The sequence below is a fragment of the Gracilinanus agilis genome, chromosome 2 (genome assembly GCF_016433145.1).
Source record: "Gracilinanus agilis isolate LMUSP501 chromosome 2, AgileGrace, whole genome shotgun sequence".
Taxonomy (NCBI): domain Eukaryota; kingdom Metazoa; phylum Chordata; class Mammalia; order Didelphimorphia; family Didelphidae; genus Gracilinanus; species Gracilinanus agilis.
The window spans coordinates 478,767,754-478,795,581 of NC_058131.1; the positions used below are offsets into that span (position 1 = coordinate 478,767,754).

Genomic DNA, 27,828 nt, shown 5'->3' on the forward strand with positions numbered 1-27,828 from the left:
TAGAGGGGGGAGAGAGAGAGAGAGAGAGAGAGAGAGAGAGAGAGAGAGAGAGAGAGAGAAAGCTCGAGCGTACAAGCTAGTACCTAGAAAATGAGACGGGAAACTTGGGTCCTCTTTACTGGTTTGGACAAAGATAATTTCTTCTCTCCATTTCAGCTTATCAGCCAAGAGCCCAACCCAGGTGTGCAATATGAGTACTATCTGCCCCACTGGCCTCTGGACACTGGCTTCACCTGGAGTCATGGCTCCTGGAGTGACTGCAGTGCAGAATGTGGAGGAGGTAAGGAGGGGATTAGATCACCTGGAACTGAGACAAGAGTTATCAAGAGAGAGGTTTCAAGGTACTGGGAAGTGGAGACAAAGGAAAGGCCACAAGGGCGAGGGTCCACACAATCAGGAGGCAGCCAGCTCTAGAAGTCTCCCCATCCCCAACAGGGTCGTTGGATGAGCCCCAGCCACCCCCGGGGGAGATACAAGCCTCCTTCAAGGCTGTGCCCGGCTCACCTGGGCCCCCGTTTCTGACAGGTTATCAGACACGCCTGGTATTCTGCACCACCATCAATGAAGTTTACCCTGATCATATGTGCCGGCATAAGCCCCAGCCATCTGACAATCGCACTTGCAACCTTCAGGCCTGCCCACACACCAAGCGGTGAGCTCTGCCCGTCTTACCCCGAGCTGACTCTTCCTCCCTCTGCCCATCAGCCGAGCCCTACCTAAGGTGGAGGGTTTGGGCCACACGTAGTTATCCCTTCTCCAGGATAGACAGTCTTGTGGGGTTCAGGACTTGGGAGACGGACAAGATGGGAATTTTGCATCCAGGAGTAAAAATGTGGTAGAGCACGCGGCAGATATTGCCCCAGATATTGAGGTGCTGGGCCGTGGGAAAGATGAAAGAGGAATGTTGGGGAAGGGGATCCTTTTCTGGCATCCTGAAATCTAGCATTTATTATGTGCTAAGCCCTGAAGATACAAGAAGGACAAAACCAAGGCGCTTACATTCTAATGGGGAAGATGACATATAAACAATTAGTAGATATAAGAGTAGATGGAAGGGACTCTTTGGACGGAAAAGCAAGATGGCGTGAGCATCTTCGCCTTTCAGCCTCCTGATAGAACTATCTCCTGTCACCTGATTTTTCCTGTCATGGGGAAGGATCCAGAGCAGGAGACAGGCCTGCAGCCTCTAGCTCTTCCTCAGAAATGAGGGGATCCTGTTCAGAGTCTGAAGCATATTCCCACAAAGGTCTTTGGACAAGGGACTTGGAATCAAGGTGGGACTTAGCTGTGGTCTTTATTCTTCCTCGCTGCTCTCCCACCTGCGGTGTCAGACCTGAGTGGTAGCAGAAAAGGAGTTAATACTTTCCTTGCCTTAGAAAAGGTTCAGTCAGGGGTTCAAATAGGTGGTTCAATAAGCCTAAAGATGGGAGATCCTGGGTTCAAATCTGGCCTCAGATACTTCCTAGCCAGATGACCCTGAGCAAGTCATTTAATCCCTGTTGCCTAGTCCTTATCACTCTTCTGCTTTGGAAACAATACACAGTATTATTTCTAAGATGGAAGGTAAAGGTTTAAAAAAAAAAAAAAGGAAAAAGCAAAGGGTGAGTCTTGGCCTTGGAAGTCTCAGGACCCTGGAAGCTTATTTTGGAAGTACATCTCAGATCCCTTTAGCCACTGTGAGGGTATCCTGTGGTGGGGCACAGATGGATGAAAGGAAGAGTTTGTGCTTCTGAGGCAGCCCAGCCTCTTCTGAAGCCTCCCAGGGTCACTGGGTCAGAGACTAACCTGGGGAGCCTCCTGGGGAAGATGGGTGCCTTGTTGCATGGCCCTTTCTTCCATGATCTCAGAAGAAGAAATGCTCTTACTGGTCCTTGAAAACCCCTTTGTTCTGTGCACAAAGGATCTCATACCTCCACCGGCCGGGAGCGTGGAGCCATGGCCGAGCCCAAGGCATGTGTGGGAAAAGGTAATCGAGGGCAAGGGTGGGCATCTGGGAGTACCCTCTCTCTGCCAACCTAGCCGTAGATCACGTGGAAGTTGGAAAGCCTGCAGTGGTGGGCATCGCTCAGCTGGCCAGGAGCCTCGAGCTGGTGTTGGGGCTTCTGTCGCTCTTTTGCCTCTTTGGTGGAGAAGGTGGTGGGCACCAGAGCTTTGCATGGCCACTGTGGGATCCGGGAGCCTGGAGAACCTTTGCCACCTCATGCCATCCGGGACCTTTCAGCCTCTCCATAGGCTGAGTTTCGTCTTCTGGGGCGCTGCCAATCACAGAAGTGGGGGGTGGGAGCACGGGCAAGAACCTATAGGAAGGAAGGTGAGACACTGAGATAAATGGCAACATCTTATGGATTCAGATTATATCCCAAGCCCCTCATTTTATAAAAGAGGAAACTGGCCTAGAAGAGAAAAGTGACTTGACCGAATCTGAATTAGAACCTGTAGCTGTGCTGGAAAGAGAATTAGGGGCAGCTCAGTAGCACAGTGGATCAAGTATTGGGATTGGAATTGGGAGAACCTGGGTTCGAATCTGACCTTAGATACTTCTTAGATGTGTGATGCTGGGCAAGTCACCTAGCCCTTGGCAATTTTTCTGTCTTAGAAGTGATTCTAAGACATTAGATAAGGGTTTTAAAAAGGAAAGGAAAGAAAAAAGATAAAGAACTGAATTTGGAGTCTGAAGGAGTTAGATTCAAATCTGCTTGTCACTGATTAACTCTGTGACCCTGCACAAATCCCTAAACCTCTTTGAGCCTCAGTTTTCTCATCCATAAAAGTGGATAACAATACCAATATTCTTAGTTAATATTATTAACAATATTGTTATGAGGATCAAATGAGATAGCATATATAAAATGCTTGGCAAACTTTACAGTGCTATATAAAAGTGAGCTGCTATTATTAATCATTCAAGCAGCTGGCAAACACTTATTAAGCACTTACTGTATGTACCAAAAGGGAAAAGACACTCTCCTAAGAATTCAAATTCTAATTAAGACTTTAACATGCAAAAAAAAATTGTAAATACAAGATAGATGCAGTATGAGTAAACAGGAAAGAAGGTTACTAGAGAGAAGCCACTAGTGAGGATGGGGAAGGGAAAGGAGGCAGAAAAGCCTCCTGAAAAAGATGGGATCTGAGTTGAGTTTTGAAGGAAACCAGTGAATCTAGGAGGAGGAGGTGAGGGAGAGAGAACATTCCAGGCATCAGGAGTACAAAAAGGGACAAAAACCAACAGGGGCTCATAAGAGAGGAAACAAAAAGCCAACAAATGTATACTGGGCAGCTAGAACAGTGGATAGAGTGCTGGGCCTGGCTCAAGGGAGACTCATCTTCCTGAGTTCAAATCTGACCTCAGCATACTTGCTAGCTATGTGACCCTGGGCAAATCACTTAACCTTACTTGCTTCTGGAAAATGAGCCAGAGAAGGGAATGGCAAACCAATCCATTATCTTTGCCAAGAAAACCCCAAATGGGCTCATGAAGAGTGGGATACAAACAACAACAAAAGCTATATATAGAAAAAACACAGAAATTAGACATTTCTATAGAGAAAATAAATAGGAAATAATCAAGAGACAGAAGGCAATAGAATTAAGAGGGAAGAGAGTAATGTGTAAGAGCAATGGAAATGTAGGAAAGAGACCATATTGTGAAAGGTTTAGAAAGCCAAACCATATTCTGTGTTTGACCCTGGAAGTAATAGAGAGCCATTAAAGTTTATTGTGTAAAGAGATGATATGAACAGACTTGTTCTTTAGGCAAATCACCTTTTAAATATTATTAGGATTATTATGTACTCAGCTTCATTTGATCTTTACAGTAACTATAAAATAGAGAATTGTGTTATTATTACAGTATTGTTATTTTTTGTCGATAACACTTATTACCATTTTATAGAATTTAAAATCACACATCACGTTAGTGACAGGGCCAAAAGTAGGACCCAGGGTCTCCTTCCTTCTCATCCAGTGCCTCCCTCTTGGTGTCATCTAGAATGGACTTTTCTGAAGCTGAGCGAATGAGTAGCCTCTGTTATACGAGTTAGCAGCTTCCTGGGGAGGGAAGTGGATGGGAATGCTAGGATGCTGAATGACTGAGGGAAGGAGTTTCCTGATTGATGCTCCCCCAGCACCAGAGCCCAGATGGGCTCTAGCTTGCCTCTCCTTTTTCAGTTGGAAGACCGGGCCTTGGACCGCCTGCTCAGCTCCTTGTGGAAGGGGTTCCCAGTCCCGCCACGTCTACTGTGTCGTATCCGATGGGGCAGGCATGGAGGAGGCCACGGATGAAGCTTCGTGTTCAGCCCTGCCAGGGAGGCCCCCGAGCACACAGTCCTGCAACCTGCATCGGTGTGCAGCCTGGAGCTCAGGGCCCTGGGGAGAGGTGAGTCCCACCAGACATGGGTTTGATGAGGTGGTCTTTAAGGCCCTTCTAACTCTAAGATAAACAACGGAAGGTGGTGTTTCCGGAGGAAGCACCAGAAACACTGTTAGACGAGTTCGTATGATTCTGTAAGCCCTGGTTATCTCGAAGGCTGCTTAGCAGATGTCTAACCATCATCTGGGGCGCCTGACCTGACCACTCCCTCACGAGTGGCACAGTGGATAGAGCTCTAGGTCTACAGTCAGAAAGTCAGAAAGATCTTTGTTCAAATCTGGCATCAGACACTTCCCAGCTGTGTGGCTCTGGGCAGTTTTCCTCATCTATAAAATGAGAATAATAATAGGAGTGTAAGAAATAAAATTAATCTAAAAAGATAACTTTATAAATATTATGGTTTTTTTTTAAAGATTTATTAGTAGCCAATTGAAAATGAAGTCACGTGCCATTCTGGCTTAGTCAGTTTTAAAAAACGTGCGCTGTTACCTCCTCTCCCCATGGTGGATCGGATGCCAAGAGAGCAAAGAGGAAGTGCAAGTCCAGCCACTCAATTTTTATCCTATCTATGTCATCACATAACTGTCTATGTCATCACGTAACAACAGGGAGTCAATGGGCTCATGGGAAATGTAGTTTAAGAACCCCAAAATTTCCAATAACACAGGAACTACCACTGAAGTGGTTTCAAGGATAAAATGTGATAATAATTGTAAAATGCTTAACACAGTGTCTAGTACATAGTAGGTGCTATATAATTGTTAGCTATTATTATTGTTTTTAAAATTATTATAGGCCAGGGTAACTCCTCCCAGGAAGGGCATTCCTCTAGGGCAGTGATGGTGAATCTTTTAGAGGGGTGAGTAATATCCTCAGGCACCCATGGAGAGGGAGAGGGGAGCAGCCCAGCCCTGTATCCCTCTGGATTTCTAGTAATGAACTCTGGAGAATTCTGTGCTGGGGTGATGGTGCAGGTGCCCACAGAGAGGGCTCTGAGTGCCTCCCTTGGGCACATATGCCATAGGTTCATCATCATAGCTCTAGGGGAATGAGAAGCCCATGAAGATGATTGGGTTCTCCCTACAGTGCTCAGCCAGCTGTGGCCCAGGGGTTCGGAGCCGGACGGTCACCTGTTGGGGTGATGAAGGTTCTCCACTTCAAGATTTTGCCTGCTCCTCAGCCAACAAGCCTCCCCTGACTGAGGCCTGCATGGGAGAGAACTGCCCTCTTGAGGAGCCTGAATGGCATATTGGTGACTGGGGGCTGGTAAGTGTCCAAACTTACCCTCTTTATTTAGCCCTGGCATCTGGGTGCTTGTTTATTGTTCTCCAAAGTGTCAGGTACTTAACAGGTATCTTTAAATGACATGATGGAAGAGGAAGAACTCACAAAGTGCATGCATATGTCTGACTTTGCACAGGTTAGCCCGCTGCCTTGAGTGCACATTCCTGTGTCTTAGAATCTCTAGCTTCTTTCAAAGCTCAGCTTATTTGCTGCTTTCAGCATGAGGCCATACTTGATACCCTCCATCAGCTACATCCTAATGCACAACCTGGCTGAATAAGCTTGTATTTTGGATGACTATTTTTTCCCCTTGAATGAATATACACAGTTTTGTTGGATAGACGACTCTGGGTTGTAAACTAGATCTTTCACCTTCCCAAATATCATATTCCATGCCTTTCAGTCCTTTAATGTGAAAGCTGCTAAGTCCTATGTGGTCCTGATTGTAGTTCCATGGAATTTAAATTGTTTCTTTCTGGCAGTTTGCAGTATTTTCTCCTTGACTTGGAGGTTCTTGAATTTAGCTATTATATTCCTAGAAGTTGTCATTTGAGGATTTCTTTCTGGAGGTAATCTGTGGATTCTTTCAATTTCTATTTTATTCTCTTGCTCAAGAATATCTGGGAAGTTTTCTTTGATAATTTCTTGTATTATGATGAGCAGACCTTTTTTTTTTATCATGGCTTTCAGGTAGTACAATAATTCTTAAATTGTCTCTCCTGGGTCTATTTTCCAGGTCAGTTGTTTTTTTTTTTTCAATAAGATATTTCATGTTTTCTTCTGTTTTTTTTTTCATTCTTTTGTTTTATTGTTTCTTGATGTCTTGTGAAGTTATTAGCTTCTAGTTGCTCAATTCTAATTTTTTAGACATTATTTTCCTCCTCCAGTTTTTGAGCCTCCTTTTTTATTTGACCCATTTCTTCTTGCATTGCTTTCATTTCTCTTCCCCATTTTTCCTCTGCTTCTCTCAATTAACTTTTGAAATCATTTTTCAGCTCTTTCAGAATCTTGAGTCCAATTCATATTTTTCTTTTGGACTTTACATGTGTTTGCTTTGCTTTCACTGTCCTCTTCTGTGTCTCTTTGTCGCCATAAAAATTCTCTGTAGTTTGGTGGTTTTTTTTTTATGTCTGCTCATTTTCCCATCCTTTTTAAAGGTAGGCTCTGTTCTCCAGGTGGTTAGGGCACCCTCTTAAACTTCAGTCCTTCTTTGATGCTACCCTTAGCCTTATTTTTGGATTTCTGCAAGTTTCAGTTCTTGCAAAATAGTATGATGGCCTGAGGAGTGAGAGCTCTGAGAGCTACCTCCCACTGCTGATTCAATTACCTCCTGAGATTTTTGCTAGCTGAAATCTTAGCCTCAGGCTTTGGCATAGGCTTTTGGTCTCACTCTGGGCTTGATCAGGTCAGATGCGCAGCAGACTGCCCTGCCCTGGGGCTCCGCCTTGAGCTTTTGGCAAGAGGTTCAGGGCCCCCACCTCTGGGTCTACCAGCTGTCCCAAACTGGGATCTATGTCCTCACCACAAGCCTGGGCTGACATTCCTGGCCTCATTCTTGGCCCACACAGATCAGGCTGTGCATCATGGACTACCCTGGGCTGGAATTCCTGACCTCACTGCAGGTTTGCTTAGAACTTTAAGTTAGTTTGAATCACTTTTGGCCCAGGCAAGAATCTCAGGGTCTAGATGTTGGCATAGGCTCAGGTTCAGAAGCTGGCACAGTAGATGTGTGTGTGTGTGTGTGTGTGTGTGTGTGTGTGTATGTGTATGTTGCACTTGGCTTGCTCTTGGCTTTTTCCTCACTTCTTGCTGTAGCCTCCTGCTGGCTGTACTTCCCTCTCACCCCAGTGCCCCAGATATTCTCTGCCTACCTTTCAGGTTGTTCTCTTCTTGAAAGTTACTTCACTCTGTCTCCTTGATGTTTCTTTCACCCCTGCATTCATTTTGTGGCATTTTAACATTGGTTGGAGAGAATTCTCATGGTAGTTTTGAGCTTCCCTGCTTCTATTCTGCTATCTTGGCTCTGGAAATCCAACCTTGTATTTTGGGAGAGATATGTAATGCTATGTGAACATATTGTTTCCCCAGAATATAAGCTCTTAGAGGGCAGGTACTATCATTTTTGTCTTTGTATTCCATGGAAAATATTTAGTAAATGTTCACTGATTATTATTATTACATACAAGTAGTGTTTTTTTTTGTGAGGGTCAGGTAAAGATACTTTAATGCTTGAAGACCCATTGGCCCCAGGTGATTCCCTGAAGGGACATGCTAGCTACTATATTATCTTTTTCCTCCCACTTTAGACAGTTGATCATTATGTATTTATTGTGTGCCAGGCAAATAGAAAAGTAAAAGACAGTCCCTGCTGTCAAGGAGCTCACGATCTAATGAGAGTCATAGTCTCCTTCACTTTCTCTACTTATTGGAAAGACTGGGGATCTACTCTGACACTTAGCCTCACTCTATTTGCCTAAGGCCTGACTTGTAAAGGGAAACTGATAGAACCCTAGGGCCTGTGCTGAGGTCCTTTCTCATAGGATGTTTTCAGGTGTGTCCCCATCCTCCATCCAGCCACTGGAATGAGATGCTCCTGGTTAGTCCTAGAAGAGTAAACATTACTGTGTGCATATCTCTCTTTTTAATTTGAAATTTTTTATTTAACTAATTGATTTAGAATATTTTTCCATGGCTACATGACTCATATTATTTCCCTCCCCTCCTCCCAACCCCCTCCCATATCCAACACACAATTCCACTGGGTTTTACATGTGTCATTGATCAAGACCTATTTCCATATTATTACTATTTGCACTAGGGTGATCGTTTAGAGTCTATATCCCCAATCATGTCCCCATCAACCAAATCAAGCAATTGTTTTTCTTCTGTGTTTCTGCTCCCACAGTTCTTTCTCTGAATGTGGATAGTGTTCTTTCTCATAAGTCCCTCAGAATTGTTCTGGATTATTGCATTGCTGCTAGTAGAGAAGTCCATTGCGTTCCATCATGCCACAGTATAACCGTCTCTGTGTAAAATGTTCTCCTGGTTCTTCTCCTTTCACTCTGCATCAATTCCTGGAGGTTGTTCCAGTTCACATGAAATTCCTCCAGTTCATTATTCCTTTCAGCACAATAGTATTCCATCACCAACAGATACCACAATTTGTTCAGCCATTCCCCAAACGAAGGGCATCCCCTCATTTTTCAATTTTTTGCCACGACAAAGATGTGTGCATATCTCTTGCATGTATGTATATCAACTCTTTTTGTGCTTTCACACATATGCATATTTGCACATATTTCTAGTTCTGCATGAGTGTATGTGTACACCACTCTGAATTTGTACATCCATCTCTGGGTTAGTGTCTTTGTGAGTTTGTGTGTGTACATCTGTATGTACATATCCATGGAGCCAAGAAGACATAGGTTCAAATCTTGCCTCAGACACATCTTAGCTCTGTGACTTGAGGCAGGTTCCTTAACCATTCTGATTCCTCATCTATAAAATGGGTTTTGTTGGACTTATTGGCCTTGAAGATCCCTTCCAGATCTAAGTATGTGATCCTGTGATGTTTAGTTCTGGTGTATATGTCTTTGGTGTATACAGCTCTGGTTGTATGTCTTTGTGTATGTGTCTGTACCCATCCATCTTTGGTTCTTGATGTGTTTTCTGTATGTGTGTATGCATGCATATCTCTGATAACATTCATTTCTCTGTGAGTGGGCTAGTGGATAGAACCCTGTGCCTGAAGTCAGGATGACCTGAGTTCAGATCCAGCCTCCAACAATTTAGTAGCTTTGTGATTCTATGCAAGTTACTTACCCTCTGTTTGCTTCAATTTCCTCATCTCTAAAATAGGGATAATAGCAGCTGCTACCTCCTGGGTTCTTGTGATGATCAAATGAGTTAATATTTGTAAAGTTTTTAGCCCAGTGCCTAGTAGTAGTAGGTGCTATATGTTATTGTGTGTGTGTGTACATATCTCTTGTTCTGTGTCTTGATGAATGTGGATTTGTACACATCTTTCATAAAATCACAGAATTCAAGAGTTGGAAGGGACTTGAATGACTTAGTTCAACTCATATGTTAAGGAATCCTCGCTATAACATAACTGACAAGGGGTTGTCCAGCTTCTGCTTAAAGACTGCTAAAGAGGGGGAATCCATTGCTCAACACCAGAGGTACCCCATTCCACTTATGGACAGCTCTCATTATTAGGAAGTTCTTCCTAGCATTATGGCCTCTTTTCAATTTTCTACCCATCATTCTTGGCTTTGACCTTTGTTTTATTGTTTTTTGATGTCTTATGGAGCTATTAGTTTCCACTTGCCTGATTCTAATTTATAAAGTATTATTTTCTTCATTGAGCTTTTGTACCTCCTTTTCCATTTGATTTATTCTATTTTTTCCTCCAAATAATCCTATATAGCTTTACTTATCTTGGGTATCAATCTCCCTTTTAGTTATTTTCCATGTAAAGGTCATTCCCCTTTGCAGAGCAAACAGAAACAACAACTCTGCCTTCTCTCTGTGGTCAGTTATTCTTTATTCCCCAATCCAATGACACTGGCCTCGTACTGTTCCACAAACAAGACCCTCCATCTATCAGCTCCAAGCATTCTCTCTGACTGTCTCACCTTTTACAGGAAGCCTTTCCCAATTTTTTAATTCCAGTGCCTTTCCTCTGTTATTTTTCTCCTATTTATCTTATGTAACTTGCTTTGCATATATTTGTTTGCATGTTGTCTTGCCCATTAGATTGTAAGTTCCTTGAAGTCAGGGATTGTCTTTTGTCTCTTTTTTTGTATTCTGTGCTTAGTACAGTGTCTGGCATATGGTAGGTGCTTAATAAATGTTGATTGATTAATTATCCAGCCCATCTACCCCAAACAAAGGTTTTATCCCTTCTATGGTCTTCTTTCTCTCAATATAGGTTAAACAAAAAAAGTAACAATGCCTGTCTTGTTACCCTTGGGTTTCTTAATCATCCTCAGCTCATTTTAAACTTTTATATTCCTGACACTATTTTTATAGGACCATGCTATATTTTAGAGTTACCTTTAAGTATCTGGCCTTGCTCTCATCTTTTATACATTTCTTCTTAAAATCTAAGTTGGTGGTATTATTTGTATACCTACATCAATCTTTTGCAACAAAATCCATTTCCCCCTCATTGGAATTTCCCTTTCGGTCTTGAGAATTTCATTCTCCATCATTTCCTGTCCCTTGTGGGTTGACTTTCCCTGAAGCATTTTAATCCATGACATTCTACCAATTTTTCTTTTGAACCTTTTGAAATCTGCTTTCGCAAAATCTAGTGTTTGCTCAGATTTCCTCTCCTCTATAACAGTCTAGTATGGAATGACCACTTCCCCCCCATTTCTCAGACCCAGAATATATTTTTCCCTTGTTAATTCCTTTGCCTTTTGATAGATTAAATTATCACTAAGGTAAGTCAAGAAGTTATTAGCTAAACCAATTTCCTGTCTGTTTGTGCTACCTACTACTCAACTATTAATTTGCTTAGATCTGTAAAAGAAAAATACTGGGAAACAATCTTCTGAGCAAAACTGACTTTATTGTTAGAGTTGTAAATCACAGAGTCAGGGTTTGTAGACACACCCAATGTGTTCTGAGATACTGAGCTATTTAACTGACAAGTATTTATACTTTGCAAAAGGGTCAGATTACAAAAATTCCTCCCAAAAGGGAGAGTGTGTTAACTACATCTTTCTTTTTAGGGAGGCAACTGCAATTTCATTTTCTAGAAGGTCTTCTTCTTTAAGAAAGTCAGATTTTTTTCCTTTTCAACTTATGGGGGCAGAGTATGTACCTATTCCATATATGGTGAAAATGAAGGTGGCTAAGATTATTCTATAGTTTCAAAGCCAAATGAGATACCACAGCTTCGGGAAGTCTGGTTATATTTCAGGACATTAAAGGCATGCACAAACTCTTCTTGGCAAGGCACAAAGGGATTTTTCTTTATTGTTTTACTCACAATATGATTATTGATTTATGATTCTCATACAGCTAGTAAGTCAGATTATTACTTACAATTTATCATTAAATGCTAATTATCTAATGGGATTACATGCAGAGGGTACAAAGCTATAAAGTTGCTGAGTTACATTATCCTTTACAACTCACTAATTGTTCTCTTTCCTTCTAAGGTTCTAAGCTTCTTGACTCTGTAAGTTTTTTATTTCCTCCTTAGCTGTCCTTCATTCTTCTTTCTTGAAAACCTGAAAGTAGGAGCTAGACCACTATCCAGGTTTGAAGAGTATTCTTAAGTTTTTCCTTAATTCCTCTCTCATCCCCAAATTTAACATCTTAACCTATTCCACTATTCTAAATCCCTGTAAGTCACCTACATGATTTTCTTTTCCTTCTAATTTTGTATAAATCCTTTTCTCTTCTTTCCTTCTCCCATGTCTTTCTCCCATGGAAGTTGGAAGTAGGATACTTTTTGTTAGGAGTATGTTTTTGTTATGTGTATGTTACATGTTTGTAGGTACATGTCTCATCTCTGGTTTTGTCTGTGCATGTGTGAAAAAGGAATTCACCTCCCTTTGTTATCTTTGATGTAATCAATCAGGGACCTTTAATCAGTCAGAAACTTGAAGATCCTTTAGCATTGATTGCAAGTACAGACACACCCTCAGAGAAAGGAAGTTGAAAACAAACAGACAGGAAATTGATCCTATAAGCACTGCCCCGCTGGGCAGTGCCAGACAAATTAAGGAACTATGATTGATTCCTGAGATGTGCTGTGGGAGAACTAGTGGGTGGAGAAAAATGTTTATAAGGTGAGACCCAACACGAAGTGGGGAATTCTGATTCACACTCACACTGGGATTCAGACTTGGGCGCTGACTGAAGACTCTTGTTCAGGAGACTCTTACTCTGGACACTCTTGCTTGAAGGGACTCTCCCACTCTTCTGGCTGGACCAGATTGGACCCCTGAGGGGGCAGGGATGAGCTGGATTTCATTGGATCTGCAATTAGGGTATTTAGCTGAACTGCTCCCTACCTCTTTCCTACATTTCCCTCTCTTTACTATCTCTAAAGCTACTAAAGCTACTAACAGACTCATAATTTAATTTTAATTGTAATTATTACAATTTGGTGACCACACCCTTTTTAACCATTACACATGATAATATATGTATACATCTCTGGTTCTCTGTGTTCCTCTACATACAGGTATACACGTCTCTGGATCAGTATTTTTTTTTTTCAGTTACATGTAGAAACAATTTTTGACAATAGTTTTTAACTTTTTAGAATTCAGATTTTCTCCTTGTCTCTTTCTCCCCCACTCTCTGAGATGGTAAATAATGTGATATAGATTATAGCAGTGCTTTCATGCAATACATAGTTCCATATTGCTCATGTTGTGATAGAAGATGCATATCACACATACAATAAAAAAACTTATGAAGGAAATAAAGTGGGAGATGGGATGCTTTGATTTGTACTTGGACTCCAACATTCCTTCTCTGGCTGTGGAGAGCATTTTCATCATGAGTCCCTTGTGGTTATCTTGGAGACTTGCTTTGCTGATAATGCTTTAGTCCCTCACAGTTGATCATAGTATAATATTTCTGTTACTGTGTACAATTCTCCTGTTTCTGCTTACTTTACTTTGTATCAGTTCATGTAGGTCTTTTCAGTTCTTTCTGAAATCATCCAGCACAATAGTATTCCATTGCCATCATCTACCACAATTTGTTCAGATCAATATGTGTCTTTATGGGGATATGCATATACACTTCTGATCTTTTATATGTTTTTACTTGTATACGCATACATTTCTCATTCTGTGTGGGCATGTGTAAGCACTATGTATATTTATATATTTCTTTCTCTTTCCCCTGGTGGTACTTAGTGCTCTAAGAGCTGTGATTCAGGGATCCGGAAAAGGCAAGTCATTTGTGCTGACAGGGATTCCAATGTCCATAGCTCTGACCTCTGCCAGGCTCGCCAGCCCCAGATGCCAGCTGAAGTAGAGGCTTGTAACACACAATCCTGCCACCTGCCTCAAGGTAAGGAATAAGGAGAGGGGAAAGGACCTCTCTGGGCCAGTGGCTCCTCCTGCGGGCAGGGGGCTGCCTCTTTTACCAAGACCGCCACAGCCTCTGAAAAGATGAGGCTCAAAGAAACATTGGAAGGGAGAGGGAGCAGCTAAAAAAAAGTCTTACTTTCTCCTGTATTATTAATATTTTTTATTATTTCCCCCATTTATTTTTCAACCAATTAAACAGATCAATAACTAATTTTGAGCCAAGAAGTATGCTAAGTGCTCTGGGGGCTACAGAAGATCAGATGAATGGCCCTTACCCTTGAGGAGTTTATAGTCTAGTTATGGAGCTAACAAAAACAAAAACAGCTCAAATAATACAAGAGGTTATATATTCATAGTCTGCTTTTCACTATGCTCTATAGCTGAGGTGTTGAACAAGAAGTCCACAAAACTCCCAAGTATGGGGTTGGGGGGGAACCAGATTAAAATGCAATTGGAAAATGTTTCATGACAAAAAAAATGCAACAAAACACAGATATCACATTTTAAAACTATATCATTAGGCCACCTGCAGGTATCCTTTTGGATAGATGAGTGGCTTCCCTATTTCTATGTGAATTTGATACACTTGGTTTGTAGTACTTAGTTCTGGGTTCACTTGGGAATTCTTGGAATAAGAAGACCTTCACCAGCTCATGCTTCCAGTCCAGGTCATGTAGGGACTTCTAAAACCAAGTGGAATTATTTAGTAGATAGAGCACTGGACTCGGAGTCAGGAAGACCAAGGTTTGAATCCCAACTACTTCCCTCCATCCTCCACTGTAACCCTGGGAAAAATCAATTTCCTCATCTGTAGAATGAGAGAGGTTGGACCAGATGACTTCTAAGTTTCCTTTCAAATCTAGGGTCCTTTTTGCAAAATATGCTAGGAGACCTTATTTTAAAAAGTAAAATACTAAATTCGAGTTAAAATTACTCAAAGGAATTGGAGTAAACATACACACACACACAGAGATTATTCCACTCTTCAGACCAATGGTGGTACAAAATGATGAAACACAATCTCTTAGAAGATATGGACTGTGAGAAGGAGAAATTGTCCCTCATGAAGCCAGATGATATAATAAGATTAAGGTGTATAGCCTTTCCGATTTCCCTTCTCCCCAGTGACTGTCAGTCAGCAGAGTCAGAATGGGAGGTCATCTCAATTTCTTTCCTTCTGTTTATAAGCCCTTCAGTCTGAGATGTTACTAAGACAGAAAGTAGGGATTGTTTTTTTAAAAGATAAAAGAGGAAATGGGGATGTGAAGGCCATTCTCCTATTTTGTGGAGAGAATCAGTACCTAAGCATTGGTATTTTTCAACGTTTTCATGTTCTGTCACTTGCTAGATATAATAAAAATTAGACTAAAACCAAGATATCGCTACTCCTTTGATAATTATAGTTTAAAGCCACAAGCAGAACAATTTTCATTCTGAACCAAGGTCAGAAGTATCAAATACAGGTAGGCAGTCCTGATTAAAATATAATTGAGGGATATTGAACAAAATCTCAATAAATATACAATAGAACATGGATAATGTCAATATGTGGTTTTCTAGGTCATTATGTGGCCTACAGGGATCCTTGTAGAGTTCAGGGGCCAATGTTCCCCTCTTTCTATTTGAATTTGACATAATTGTTGTAGACTAAAAATGTTTCCTCATCTTCCTTTCACTTCTGGATTATTATTTTTAATGTTGCCAAAGCAAGTGGTGGTAAGAAGAAGCAAAGCCTTCCTCTAGTAGGAAGGAGCCAATCTGGTGATTTTTCTGGGATTTATCCTTTGCACTCGCACTTTGTTCCTGTATCCTTTTCTGTGTCATCCTGCAGAGGTCCCTAGCATGCAGGATGTCCAAGGCTATGACACCAGTCGCCAGGACTTATCGACCTACTTGGATCCTCTGGAAACTCCTGCCCAAGGTTTGGGAGTATATGCATCCCCCTTCCTCCAAACTTTCTTTTCTGTCCCTTGCACCCCAAAAGTCTGGGGGAAGGGTGAGGTAAGCAGGATGTCACGATTGTGCCAGCTCTCTGCCAACTGTCCACATAAAAGAAGTTTGGGTGGAGGACATCTCTCCCCTCAGGCTGGGAGAAGCTGCCAGTGCATCTGGTAGGGTGGGTCAGAGGGGAGGCAAGGTGGGAGGATCAGCTCTATTTCCTCTGTTCTCTAGGGGTTAGGGAGGAATGGTGGATACACAGGAACCAGCCCACATCTGAACATTCCCCCGAGGGACACGGAGGCTCTAACTTATTGCCTCAGCACCAGGAGTCTGGCTGGAGTACCTCCAGGTCTCAGCAGTACCACCAGCAGAAGGACCCTGTGGCGAGGTCACAGTCTCATGACTGCCGCCACAGTCTCCATGGGTGCTGCCCAGATGGCTTTACAGTGGCTCCTGGCCCCCTGGGACGTGGCTGTCCCAGGATCTCATGTCAGCAGAGCACGTAAGTGATGAGAATGACCATTCCCTCCCCACCGCCTAAAGAGAAGACATTCAGGGAATTCTAATTAGCTGGGGTACAGAGTAGTTGGGAGCAATATGTTTAATGGAAAGAAAACTTGGCTGAAGGGGGTAGCTGGGTGGCACAATGTGATAGAGTGGTAGAAGTCTAACTTCAGAAAACTTATGTGGAAAATTGTTATTACATGTAATTGGTTAAAAATATATATTTAGGAGGCAACTGGGTGGTTCAGTGGATTGAGAGTCAGCCCCAGAAAAGGGAGGCTCTGGATTCAAATATGACCTCAAATACATCTTAGCTGTGTGACCCTGAGCAAGTCATTTAATCTCATTTGCCTAGAGGAGAGAGAGAGAGAGAGAGGAGGGGGGGGGGATAACTGAGAATCAAGGGATGTGGGCTCTAATCTCTGCTGTGCCATTAAGTGTAATTTAGGCAAATCACTTCTTTTTTCTTGAATCTTAGCTTGCTCTCCTATTTCTTAGAGAGACTGATACTACTCAGCCCGCCTCAGAGTTTGTTTCTTCTTCTCTCTTTCTTTCTTCCTCCTCCTCCTCCTCCTTCTCACAGTGCTCTGAGTCATGTAGGCCACGGTCCCATGAGAACTCATAGATCATAGTTAGGATTTAGAGCTGGGAGGAACCTTAAAGATTATCTAGTTCAGTCCTCTCATTTTATAGATGAGGAAACTGAGGCCCTGGAGAAGAAAATACATAGGAGAGCCAGATTCTTTGATGCTAAATCCACAAAACTCTATTTACTGTATTTTCTGAGTGCTTTATTGCTCAGAGGCACTGCCCAATCTCACCATGCTGATTATTACTATTATTTTATTTTTTAAAATACTTTATATATACATATATATATATTATATATTTTTAAACCCTTACCTTCCATCTTGGAATCAATATGGGTATTGGTTCTAAGGCAGAAGAGTGGTAAAGATTAGGCAATGGGGGTTAAGTGACTTGTCCAGGGTCACACAGCTAGGAAGTGTCTGAGGACAGATTTGAACCCAGGACCTCCCTTTTCTGGGGCTGACTCTCAATCCTCTGAGTCACCCAGTTGCCCCCTAAATATATATTTTTAACCAATTACATGTAATAACAATTTTCCACATAAGTTTTCTGAAGTTATATGATCCAAATTGTCTCCCTCCTTCATTCCCTCCCTGCCTCCTGGAGCTGGCAAGCCATTTGAGCTGGGTTATACATGTCTTATCATGCAGAATATATTTCCATATTATTTATTTTTGTAAGTGAATACTCATGTAAAACAAAACCCCAAAATAAAAATCCAAATAAAGTAAAATTTGATCTGCATTTTGACTCCAACAATTCTTTCTCTGGAGGTGGATAAGCATTCTTTGTCATAAGTCCCTCAGAATTGTCCTGGATCACTGTATTGCTAAGAGTAGCTAAATTACAATTATTTTTAAAGACACATGGGATTAAGTGACTTGCCCAGTCATAGAGCTAGGAAGTGTGTGAAGCCAGATTTGAATCCAGATCCTCCTGACCCCAAACTTGGCACTCTATCCACTGAGCCACTCAGCTGCCCCCACCATGCTTATTCATGATGGATTTTATACCATTTCCTAGTCATAAGCATTTTGAGTTTGGGGGTAGTTATGACAGCTGGTAAATAATAGTGATTAATTGCTCATATTTACATAGTGTTTTTAGTTTTGCAAAATACTTTGAAAATGTTACCTCATTTGATCTTTACAACAACCCTGGGAGGGTAGGTGCTATCATGATTCCCATTTTACAGATGAGGAAACTGAGGCAGACAGAGACGAAATGACTTGGCCAGAGTCATGAGGCTAGTAAATGCCAGAGGTTACATTTGAACTCAAGTCTACCTTAGTCCAAATCTATTGCTCTCTGCCCTGTGCCCACCTAGCTGCCTAGTAAATATTTCGCGTATTTCCACAAGGCTCATATAAAATAAATGGTGTGTACAATGGGATAGAGATGGCTTTTATTCTTTAAGGGGGATTCCCTGCCGGAGATGTTATATTAAGAAGCAGATCATTCTTTACATTTTTTCTACCAATGGCTTCTTAAGCCTCTGCCACAAAGGCCACAGTGCAGTAAAGTGGATAGAGAAGTTCAGAAAGCCCCAAGTTCAAATTCCATTTCTGATGTTAACTGTGTAACTAACCTTGGACAAGCCATTTATTAAAAACAACCTTCTGTCTTAGAACTGATACTGACTATGGGTTCCAAGATAGAAGGGTGGAAAGGACTAGGCGATAGAAGTTAAGTGACTTGCCCAGGGTCACACAGCTAGGAAGTGGCTGTCATCAAATTCAAACCCAAGACCTCCTATCTCCAGGTCTGACCCTCTTATCCACCAGCTGCCCCTGAACAAGTCACTTATAAGGTCTCTTCCAGCTCTAAATCCTTTGAAAATCTTTTGGCTACCAGGCCCAGAGACAGGAGGTTCAAATCTAGCCTCAGACTCTTTCTAGTCGTGTGACCTTGGATAAGTCACTTAACTCCCATTGCCTAGCTCTTATCACTCTTCTGCTTGGGAACCAATACACAGTATTGATTCTAAGATGGAAGGTAAGAGTTTAAAGAAAAAAAAGATCTCTTCGCCTCTATAACGCCCCCTCATCCCCTAGCTGAGCTCCTGGGTCCGTCCTGAGTGGCCTGGATCCATTAGCTCAGGACAAAGCAGGGGAGGGAGAAGCAGAGGGAAAGGTCTGGCCGGGAAAAGCCAGAACTGAGAGAAAGCTCCCGACAGGTACGGATGCTGCCCTGATGGGGTCTCCTCAGCCCTGGGGCCAAATCGGGCAGGCTGCCCGCTGTCACATGGCGATACCCACGTGAGCAGGCATGGGCCTAGAGCGGCCTCCTCTCCGGCAAGTGGCTTAACCCCTGGACCCCCGGGAGGGACCCGCTGTTCGATCTGAGCAGGCTTTCCTTCTGCAGGCTTCCCTTCCCGCGGCATCTCCAGCCTTCCTGAGCTTCCTCTGTCCTTTGGGCCTTCCTAAATCCTACACCCCCCTCGCTCCCCCCTCCACGCAGTCCTGCTCCTGGGACATGTGACCGGCCTGGCATGGGGATAGGGGAGGAGGATGGAGGTGGGGCGGCAGCAGGGTGGGGGAGGGGGCGTCTCAGCCTGTTCTCCATCCAATCCTTGCCAGGGGAGGAGGCGGGGCAAGCCCTAAAATGGAAACATTAAACGCCAAGCCTGGCTTTCATCCTAACCTTCCCCAAGAATGAGTTCCCCCAACTCTCTGGGAAACTGAAGAATTGGGGGGGGGGGGTTCGGCGGCGGAAGGGTGTGAGAGTCCTGTCATACTGTTTTTCCCGCCCCCCGCAGATCACCATTTCCCTTTCCCTAGGCTGAGTCCCGGCCGGACCCTTCCCCGGAGTGCCGAGGGTCCCGGTATGGGTGCTGCTATGACAACTCAGCTTCCAGCGCGGGCCCCCTGGGAGAAGGCTGCCAAGGCAGGCCCAGCTCCCGTGAGTGATACCTGCCCCCTGGACCTGGCCGGGTCTTCCCCAACCCTTCGCCTCCCTTAAAAAAAAACCCTTCCCTTCTGGCTCAGAATCAGTGCCAACTCTTGCTTCCAAGGCAGAAGAGCAGTAAGGGCTAAGCATTGGGATTAAGGGACTTGCCCAGGGTCACACAGCTAGGAAAAATCTGACACTAGATTTGAATTTAGGAAGATGAGTCTTCTGGACTAGGTACTGTGCCATGTTAGGGACATCATTAAGCTTCTGGTATCTCAGTTCGTAAGCTCAGAGTTATCCCTATGTTTTTAAAACCTTTACCTTCCATCTTAGATGCGATATTGTGTATTAGTTCTAAGGCAGAAGAGCAGTAAGGGCTAGACAATGGGGTTAAGTGACTTGGCCAGGGCCACACAGCTAGGAAGTGTCTGAGGACAGATTTGAACCTAGGACCTCTCATCTCTAAGCCTGGCTCTCTATTCACTGAGCCACTTTGCTGCTCCTCCTTCCCCTCTTTAGGGTGGAAAGAAAGGAGATTAAGCATTTATGAGGCACTTACTATGTGCCAGGTACTGTGCTGAGGGCTTTTTACAATATCTCCTTTGATCTCACAAAAATCCTGACAGGTAAACAGAGGTTAAATGACTTGTCCAAGGTCACACAGCTAGCATATGCTGAGGATGGATTTGAACTCGGGTCTTCCTGATTCCAGGTCCAGCAGCCTCATAAACTTTTAACTTTCTATTTTTCAACATTTGTAATTTTTTCCCCCAACTTTGCCAATCTGATGAGTGTGAGGGAGAGTTAGAGTTGTTTTAAATTGCATGTCTTCAGGCATTAGTGATTTAGAGCATTTTTTCATATTTTTCATTCACTTTCCAATTTTTTTTTTTTAAAGCAGATAAGGTTAAGTGAGTTGCCATAGGGTCATACTTGTAAATGTTTGAGGCTGGACTTGAACTCAGGAAGATAAGTCCTCCTGACTTTAGGCCCTATACTCTATCCATTGCTGCCCCTCCAATGCTACTCTTACCCTTCTAATATCTTCTCCCTCCATGACCCCTAAATCCCTAAGGAAATATTTTTTAAATTTATTTTAGTTTTACCAATTCCATGTAAAAACAAATTCCCACACAAGTTTTCCCAAGTTATATGACAGAACTTACCTCCCTCTGGTAATTTATGTTATACATGTATTATCATGCAAAACCTATTTCCATATTGTTCATTTTTGTAAGAGAATACTCATATAAAACCCCCAAACATCTACCCAAATAAACAAGTGAAAAATTGTATGCTTTCATCTGTGTTCTGGCTCCAACAGTTCTTTCTCTGGAGGTGGATGGCATTCTTTGGCTTAAGTTCCTTAGAATTGCAAAAAATAGAAAAATAGAAAATACACTGCCTTGTACAAAATAGGGTCTTTAATAAAAGCTTGTTGATTTGGTCTTTAAGGGGTTAGTTGATATGAACTTAAGTTCTTATCTTTCTCAGTTAAATTATCATTAGGGATTCTTTGAATTTTTGAATTTGAATTTGAATTCTTCCCATTGGCAGAAATATGGGTAGAGGGTTCTCCCTCCTTCTAAAATCAAGGGATGGCTTCATTCCTCCTTCCTGGGGGAGCCCCGGGATTTGGTTTCCCCTAGTCTTCCCAGCCCTGCTATTGTCCACATCACTGCCTCTCTTGGCCCCTCAGTTTTCCTAAGTCTGTGTCCTCAGAAGAGTGGATAAGGAGAGATAGGGGTGGTGCTCCCTTGGTTGAGGACTGAAGTTGAAGAAGGAAATTCCTACAGATGACAGATGGCCATGATGGCACAATTCTCTCCCTGCTCTTCCTTCACAGCCTACCCAGTCAGGTGCCTGCTGCCCAGTGCACATGGCTCCTGTGCAGACTGGACCCCTCGATGGTACTTCATTCCCACTGTGGGCAAGTGCAACCGGTTCTGGTATGGTGGCTGCCATGGCAACAGAAATAACTTCCTTTCTGAGGAGGAGTGCATGAAAAGCTGCCATGAGGGAGCTGAGGACAGTGTCACAGGACCCCTAACTCATGGAGTAGAGCAGGGACGGACATCTCCCTCCCAGAGGGAGACAGGCACACCCTTGGGGCCCAGCCAGCCCAGGCAACGGCCCTCTGGTTATAACCAAGGAGGACGCACTGGGGACCACCATGATGCCTCTTACCATGGCCAGCCATCCAGAAATGATGACCAGAGTAGGACTGGGGAGAGTTGGGGACTGGACCACACAGGGACATCCCAGGGAAGGCCTTCCCTTTCAGCCAGCACTTCTAGGATAGAGCAAGGTGGGCAGGCTCTGAGGCCAGAGAAGACTCAGCTGTCCAGGCCCTTTGAGCAGGAAATCTCAAAAAGTCAACATACAGGACACCAGGACCGGCAGGACAGACCAAGTGTATTTGTGCCAAGAGAAGACAGCAGGCAACCAGCTCCACACTCACAAGTTCCATCTCACAGGTAATGCCTTTGAATTGGACCTCTAAGGAGGGGTGACTAGGGAAGGATCAGCACTAGGAAAATTTGTAAAGTACAGGTTTGTCTCTGCTCATGTAACAACCACCCTTCCAGTCTCTTTCTTTTCCCCCAGATATCTGCCGTTTTGCCCTTTCTTTTCTTTCCCCACTCTCATTAAAAAAGAAGGGAAAATAAACTCCCTGTTACAGACATATATAGTCAAACAAAACAAATTTTCGTGTTGTCTAAGCCCCCCAAAATATGTCTCAATCGGTGCTCTGAGTCCATCAGTTCTCTTTGAGAAAGTGGGTGGTAAGTTTATCCCAAGTCCCCTGGAATCATAGCTGGTTGTTGTGTTGATCAGAGTTCCTAAGTCTGTCAAAGTTGTTTGTCTTTGTAATATTGCTGTCCTGGTTCTGCTCACCTCACTCAGTATCAGTTCATACAAGTCTTCCCAAGTTTCTCTAAAAGCATCCCTTTTATCATGTCTTGCAGCACAAAAATATTCCATCACATTTCAATACCATACCATTTTCAACTATTCCCCAGTTGATGGACACTTCCTTAACTTGCAATACTTTGCTATCTCAAAAAGAATTTTCTCAGTGTTTTTGTACACAGGTATCTTTTTCCTCTTTCTTTGATCTCTTTGAAGATATAGACTTTTATAGTGCTTATCACCAGGTCACAGTTTAGTAGCTTTTTTGGGCATAGATCCAAACTGCTTTCCAGAATTGCTGGACCAGTTCACAGGTCCATCAACAGTGCTTGTACTTGTTTTCCCACAGCCTCTGTAATATTTGTCATTTTTCTTCTTTGTCAATTTTTCTAATCTGATAGATGTGAAATGGAGCCTCAGAGTTGTTTTAATTAGCATTTCTCTAGTTTTTAATGATTTAAAACATTTTTTCATATCATTAAGACCTGTTCCAACACTATTTTCAGTCTACTCCTTCTTCCAAAATCTTCCAGCTCCATCTCCACTAAATCCTTGAGGATATATCCCGTACAAAGATGGCAGTTCCAGGGAACTTAGCAAAAGGCTTTGCATAAAATAGATTCTATAATGAATGTTTGTTAAATTTGGTAAATCTTACTCTCTTTAAGATGCTGGTTGATATGAACTTAAATTTTTATCCTTCTCAGCAGAATTTACAAATTAGTAGGGGACTTTTGAAGATTTCCCCTCCCCTATTGTTCTCCTCACCCAGAATATTCTTCTTAGCCTTCATTCCTTTAATTAGAGAGGATACCAGACTTGCCAGGGCCAAGCTTTCAAGGAGTCAGATAAGATTGCTTCCCTATCGTGGGATTTGAGGAGATTTAAGAAGACCTAGCTGCCCCTAAATATCTTGGCTACCTGTCATCATGTCTAAAATTCTACCATTTAAACCACTTAATATCCTATAGATTAGAAAACAGAACCCAGCAATTTGCAGAGATCTAAAAAAAAGGAATCCATGTAGTTTCAAAGTGCATCTAACTCTTAAGTGAGTCAGGTTTAAAATCTAGTAGATTTAGAATAAGATATGTTATGCTTCACCTAACCCTAAAATGCAGAAATCATAAGCTTAATTTCAAATCAGACAGGAGCAAATCCAAGTTTCATTGAGAGGCAAAGAGAAAAAGTACGGTGTGACTAAATGCAACAACAATGAAATGATATCGCTGTAAAGTAAAATGCACTAAATGGCATCACAGCCAAGGCCAAAAGGGGAAAGACTTCTGAAATGCAAAAAGTCTCAGAGAGCAAGGTATTAATTGTGCATGAGTTGAATTTTGCTCTAACAGAGCCTGATAAATCTATCAGGAAGATAAACAAATCTTGGAGAGAGTACTGGAAAACTGGATTTCATAGAAACTAATGAATGAGAATCTTAAGGACTATGTGTATTCCTCAGGTTACTAAGTGACTTAAAAAAATTAATTATGTGTGAGGGCATAAAGAACTCAAAAAATGCAGAAGGGAAGAAATACTAAATATATTTCTTACATATCATAATATAATAAAAGCATTATCAATAAAGTAAATATGAACAAAAGATGCAGACCTAAAAATAATATATTTTAAATAATTCATGGGTCAAATTTTGGGAATTTATTTTGTTTAACTAAGCATATTTTTTTGCAAGAGTTTTTTCAGTAGAGGGGAGAAGTGGAAGAAAGAAAATAAATGTTTGTTAATTGAAAAGAACTTGATTTTAGAAATAATTTTTAAAAATTCTAAATTAACATTTAAAAACTAAACTAAAATTTAAAAAGTTAAATTATAGTAAAAAATAATTATTGGTTCAAAAACAAGATTATAGAAACAATGCAAATTTATAGTAATGAGAATAACAGAACAACATACCAGAATTTATGGGACATAGCATATTCTTAGACATTTATAGTAACAAAAGAGAGAACTAACTAAGCATTGAGTCCATTACACAGTAATTTTAAAAATGAGAAAAAAGGGGTAGCAAGTTACTCAGTAGATAGAAAGCCAGGCCTAGAGACAGGATGTTCTGGGTTCAAATCTAGTCTCAGATACTTCTTAGTTGTGTGGCCCTGGGTAAGTCGCTTAACCCCAGTTGCCTAGTCCTTACTGCTTTTCTGCCTTGGAACAAATACTTAGTATTGATTCTAAGATGGAAGGGAAGGGTTTTTTTCTTTTAAATGAGAAAAAAATGACCACCAAAACAAGCACAAAAAAGATTTAAAAAATTAAAGGGTGAAATAATCAGAACTGAAAATAGAAACAAATTAAATGAACAAAATAGCTAGTTAAAAAAACTTAAGAAAGGATAAACAATTTGTTAAAAGGAAGAAGAAAGAGAAAGCATAAGAGAAAAACCAAATTACTGAATTCTTGAAAATGATGAGGAGAAATTCACAACAAGTAGAAGAAATAAAAAAGCCAGCAGAAATGACTATATCTGATTATATGAAAATAAAATAGAAAATGTAAGTGACATGGATTCGTTTTGATAACAATATAAATGATCAAAACTAATAGTATGGGAAATCTCATATAACCTCATCTCAAAAAGAGAAATTGAGCAAGTCATAAACTCCCATGGTAGAGAAAAACCTTCTAGAACCAAATAAATATATAAATAAATTACAGAAGAACTCAAAACAAAGTATCCCTGTGCTATAGATTTATTTAAAGGTAATTCAAAAGGACAGAAAAAGTAATTCAAATTCTTCTTCTGAAGTAAGCATGGCCTTTTCCCTCCCTCCCCAACCAATGAGATAATCAGAGAAGAGAATTCTAGGCTAAAATCATTGATTTTTTTTTTTTAAAGCCTAGGTCTATGAACTCGCGAGAGAAGGACTCCTTCCAATGCAGGTCTATATCCGTTCCTTATAGAATTGTCTTATATTTTTATTTTATTTTATTTTTTTAAACTCTCACCTTCTGTTTTAGTATCAATTCTAAGACAGCAATCAGGGTTAAATGACCTGCCCAGGGTCACATATCTATGGAGTATCTGAAGCCAGATTGAACCCAGATCTTCCCAATTCCAGGTCTGGCATTCAATCCATTGTGTTATTTAGCTGCCCCAAATTGTCTTAGATTTTGAGAGATTGATTTACCCAAAGCTGAACAGCCATTATATATCAGAAGTAAAACTTGAACCTAGATTTTCCTGACGTCAAGGCCAGTTCTCTCTGTAGATAGTTTCTTCGTAAACATAGCCTAAGTTTCTTCATCTATAAAATGAGTCTCTAAAATCTCTTCCAGCTCTAATCTATGATTCTTTGATGTTTGAACATTAGACAAAAAAAAATATATATATATATACATATATTGCATCAATATTAGTAACAATTCTATATTATTGTATGAACTGATTTGGAAGAAAAAACCTGATAAAATATAGCACTAATTTATGGTTAAAAATTTTTTTTTTATTTTAGGGGGCCCCTGGGTGGCTCAGTAGATTGAGAGCCAGACCTAGAGATGGGAGGTCCTAGGTTCAAATCTGTCCTCGGACACTTCCCAGCTGTGTGACCCTGGACAAGTCACTTGACCCCCATTCCCAAGCCCTTACCACTCTTCTACCTTGGAGCCAATACATAGTATTGATTCTAAGACGGAAAGTAAGGGTTTAAAAAATGCTTTTAAAAGATATAGTTATGAAAGGATTCTTCCTTTATGTTTATGGATTATCACTAGAAGCTTTTCCAGTAAGAACTGGAATGAAACAAGGTTGCCCATGATCACCTTTATCATCTTACATTCTAACTATAAGAGTGGGGTATGAAAAATAAAGAGAATAAACCTTGACGAAAAAAAGGAAAAATTAACCCAGTTTTTAGATGATATGCTCATTTACTTAAAAAAATTCTAGAGAAACAACAAAATTAATCACAATAGCTTCCACAAGTAGCATGATGTAAAAGAAAACCACAAAATCTTCAGAATTAATATTTGTCCTTAGCAAGGACCACAATAAGGGATTAAAAGATAAGTACCATTTAAAATAACAATAAAATAAAGGACAGAAGATTTATATAAAGATTTATGTACAAAACGAATTCCACAGAAATAAAAACCTACATAATTGGAGAAAGATTTATTATTTAAGGTTTCTCTGTGTTAATAATGTAAAGCTTTGTCAAGCAAACTACCAAGGGGATACTTTATAGAATTAGACAAGATGATTACGGAACAAAAAGTCAAGGATAGTAAAGGAGTTGAAAAAAGTAGGAAAGATGGGAGCTGGGAAATATCAGATTTGAAATTATATGGTAAAGCAACACTTATGAAAATATGATATTGAATAAAATTTTTTTAATTTGATCACATCAGATTGGATAGGCAATTCTTTGAAGGAAATGTGGATTGTATTCTATTCTTTGATAAAAGCCAAGAACATAAAGTACTAGGAAAGGACCTCTTTATTTAGCAAAACTGGAAAAAGTGGAGAGCAGGACGGTAGAAAATAGATTTAGACTGGCATCTTAGAGTATATATAGCAGTAAGCTTATATATAACAACAAAATACAGCAATCTAAAAGGAAAAGATCATATCGTTTTTAAAAATTAGAGGAGAAGCCTAATTATGAAAAAAGAGGGAAATCCTTAACCAGCTAAGGGATAAAGGAAATTAAAAAATGGAATAGTTTACCATTCCACCAAGATTATTTGAACATGTAGTCCCCTGTGCTAAGGACTATGAGAGATACAGAGCTGAGAAAGAAACATTTCCTGCCCTTGAGGAGATTATAGGCAAGAAAAGGAGATAACCCTTGTATATAGATAATCATAACATATTATCCTGCCATTTTCCAGAATTGTCTTGGACAGGACAGAATACTCTGGGGTTCAGGTCACCCTGGGGCAGATGGTCCGATTCTTCTGTGTGGCAGATGCCAGCCCTGATGTGAAATGGCAGAAAAATGGGAAACCAGTCAGATCATCAGATAGGTAAAGAAGTGTTATTATTTATATCGTTTGTTGGTTATAAAGAAGGTTACGCCCATTATTCTACCTAATCCTCACAACAATCTTGTGAGAAAGGCAGAGAAAGTATTATTTTTTCCCCTTGAGTAAACTGAGTCTCAGAGAGGCTGTTTTGCCTGCATCATATAGCTAGCAACTGATGAAACGAGGATTTGAGCTCGGCCTCCGATTCCAAGAGGAGGGCTCCTTCCTCTCCTGGCCCCGGGGGAGGACTCCACAGTGGGCATGGGGGGGTAGGGGCTG

General features: G+C 41.3%; 1 protein-coding gene across 1 annotated transcript in view; it reads left to right on the forward strand.

The window, feature by feature from the left end:
- The window catches only part of PAPLN (papilin, proteoglycan like sulfated glycoprotein), a 73,550-nt gene that overhangs the window by 32,048 nt on the left and 13,674 nt on the right, over window positions 1-27,828 (forward strand). The window contains exons 6-17 of the mRNA XM_044659972.1: window positions 89-280; window positions 526-652; window positions 1,901-1,966; window positions 4,171-4,378; window positions 5,459-5,638; window positions 13,549-13,705; window positions 15,557-15,646; window positions 15,898-16,168; window positions 18,938-19,055; window positions 19,542-19,662; window positions 21,500-22,130; window positions 27,415-27,549. Coding sequence (XP_044515907.1) covers window positions 89-280; window positions 526-652; window positions 1,901-1,966; window positions 4,171-4,378; window positions 5,459-5,638; window positions 13,549-13,705; window positions 15,557-15,646; window positions 15,898-16,168; window positions 18,938-19,055; window positions 19,542-19,662; window positions 21,500-22,130; window positions 27,415-27,549 — 2,296 coding nt within the window. The remainder of the gene's footprint in view (window positions 1-88; window positions 281-525; window positions 653-1,900; window positions 1,967-4,170; window positions 4,379-5,458; window positions 5,639-13,548; window positions 13,706-15,556; window positions 15,647-15,897; window positions 16,169-18,937; window positions 19,056-19,541; window positions 19,663-21,499; window positions 22,131-27,414; window positions 27,550-27,828) is intronic.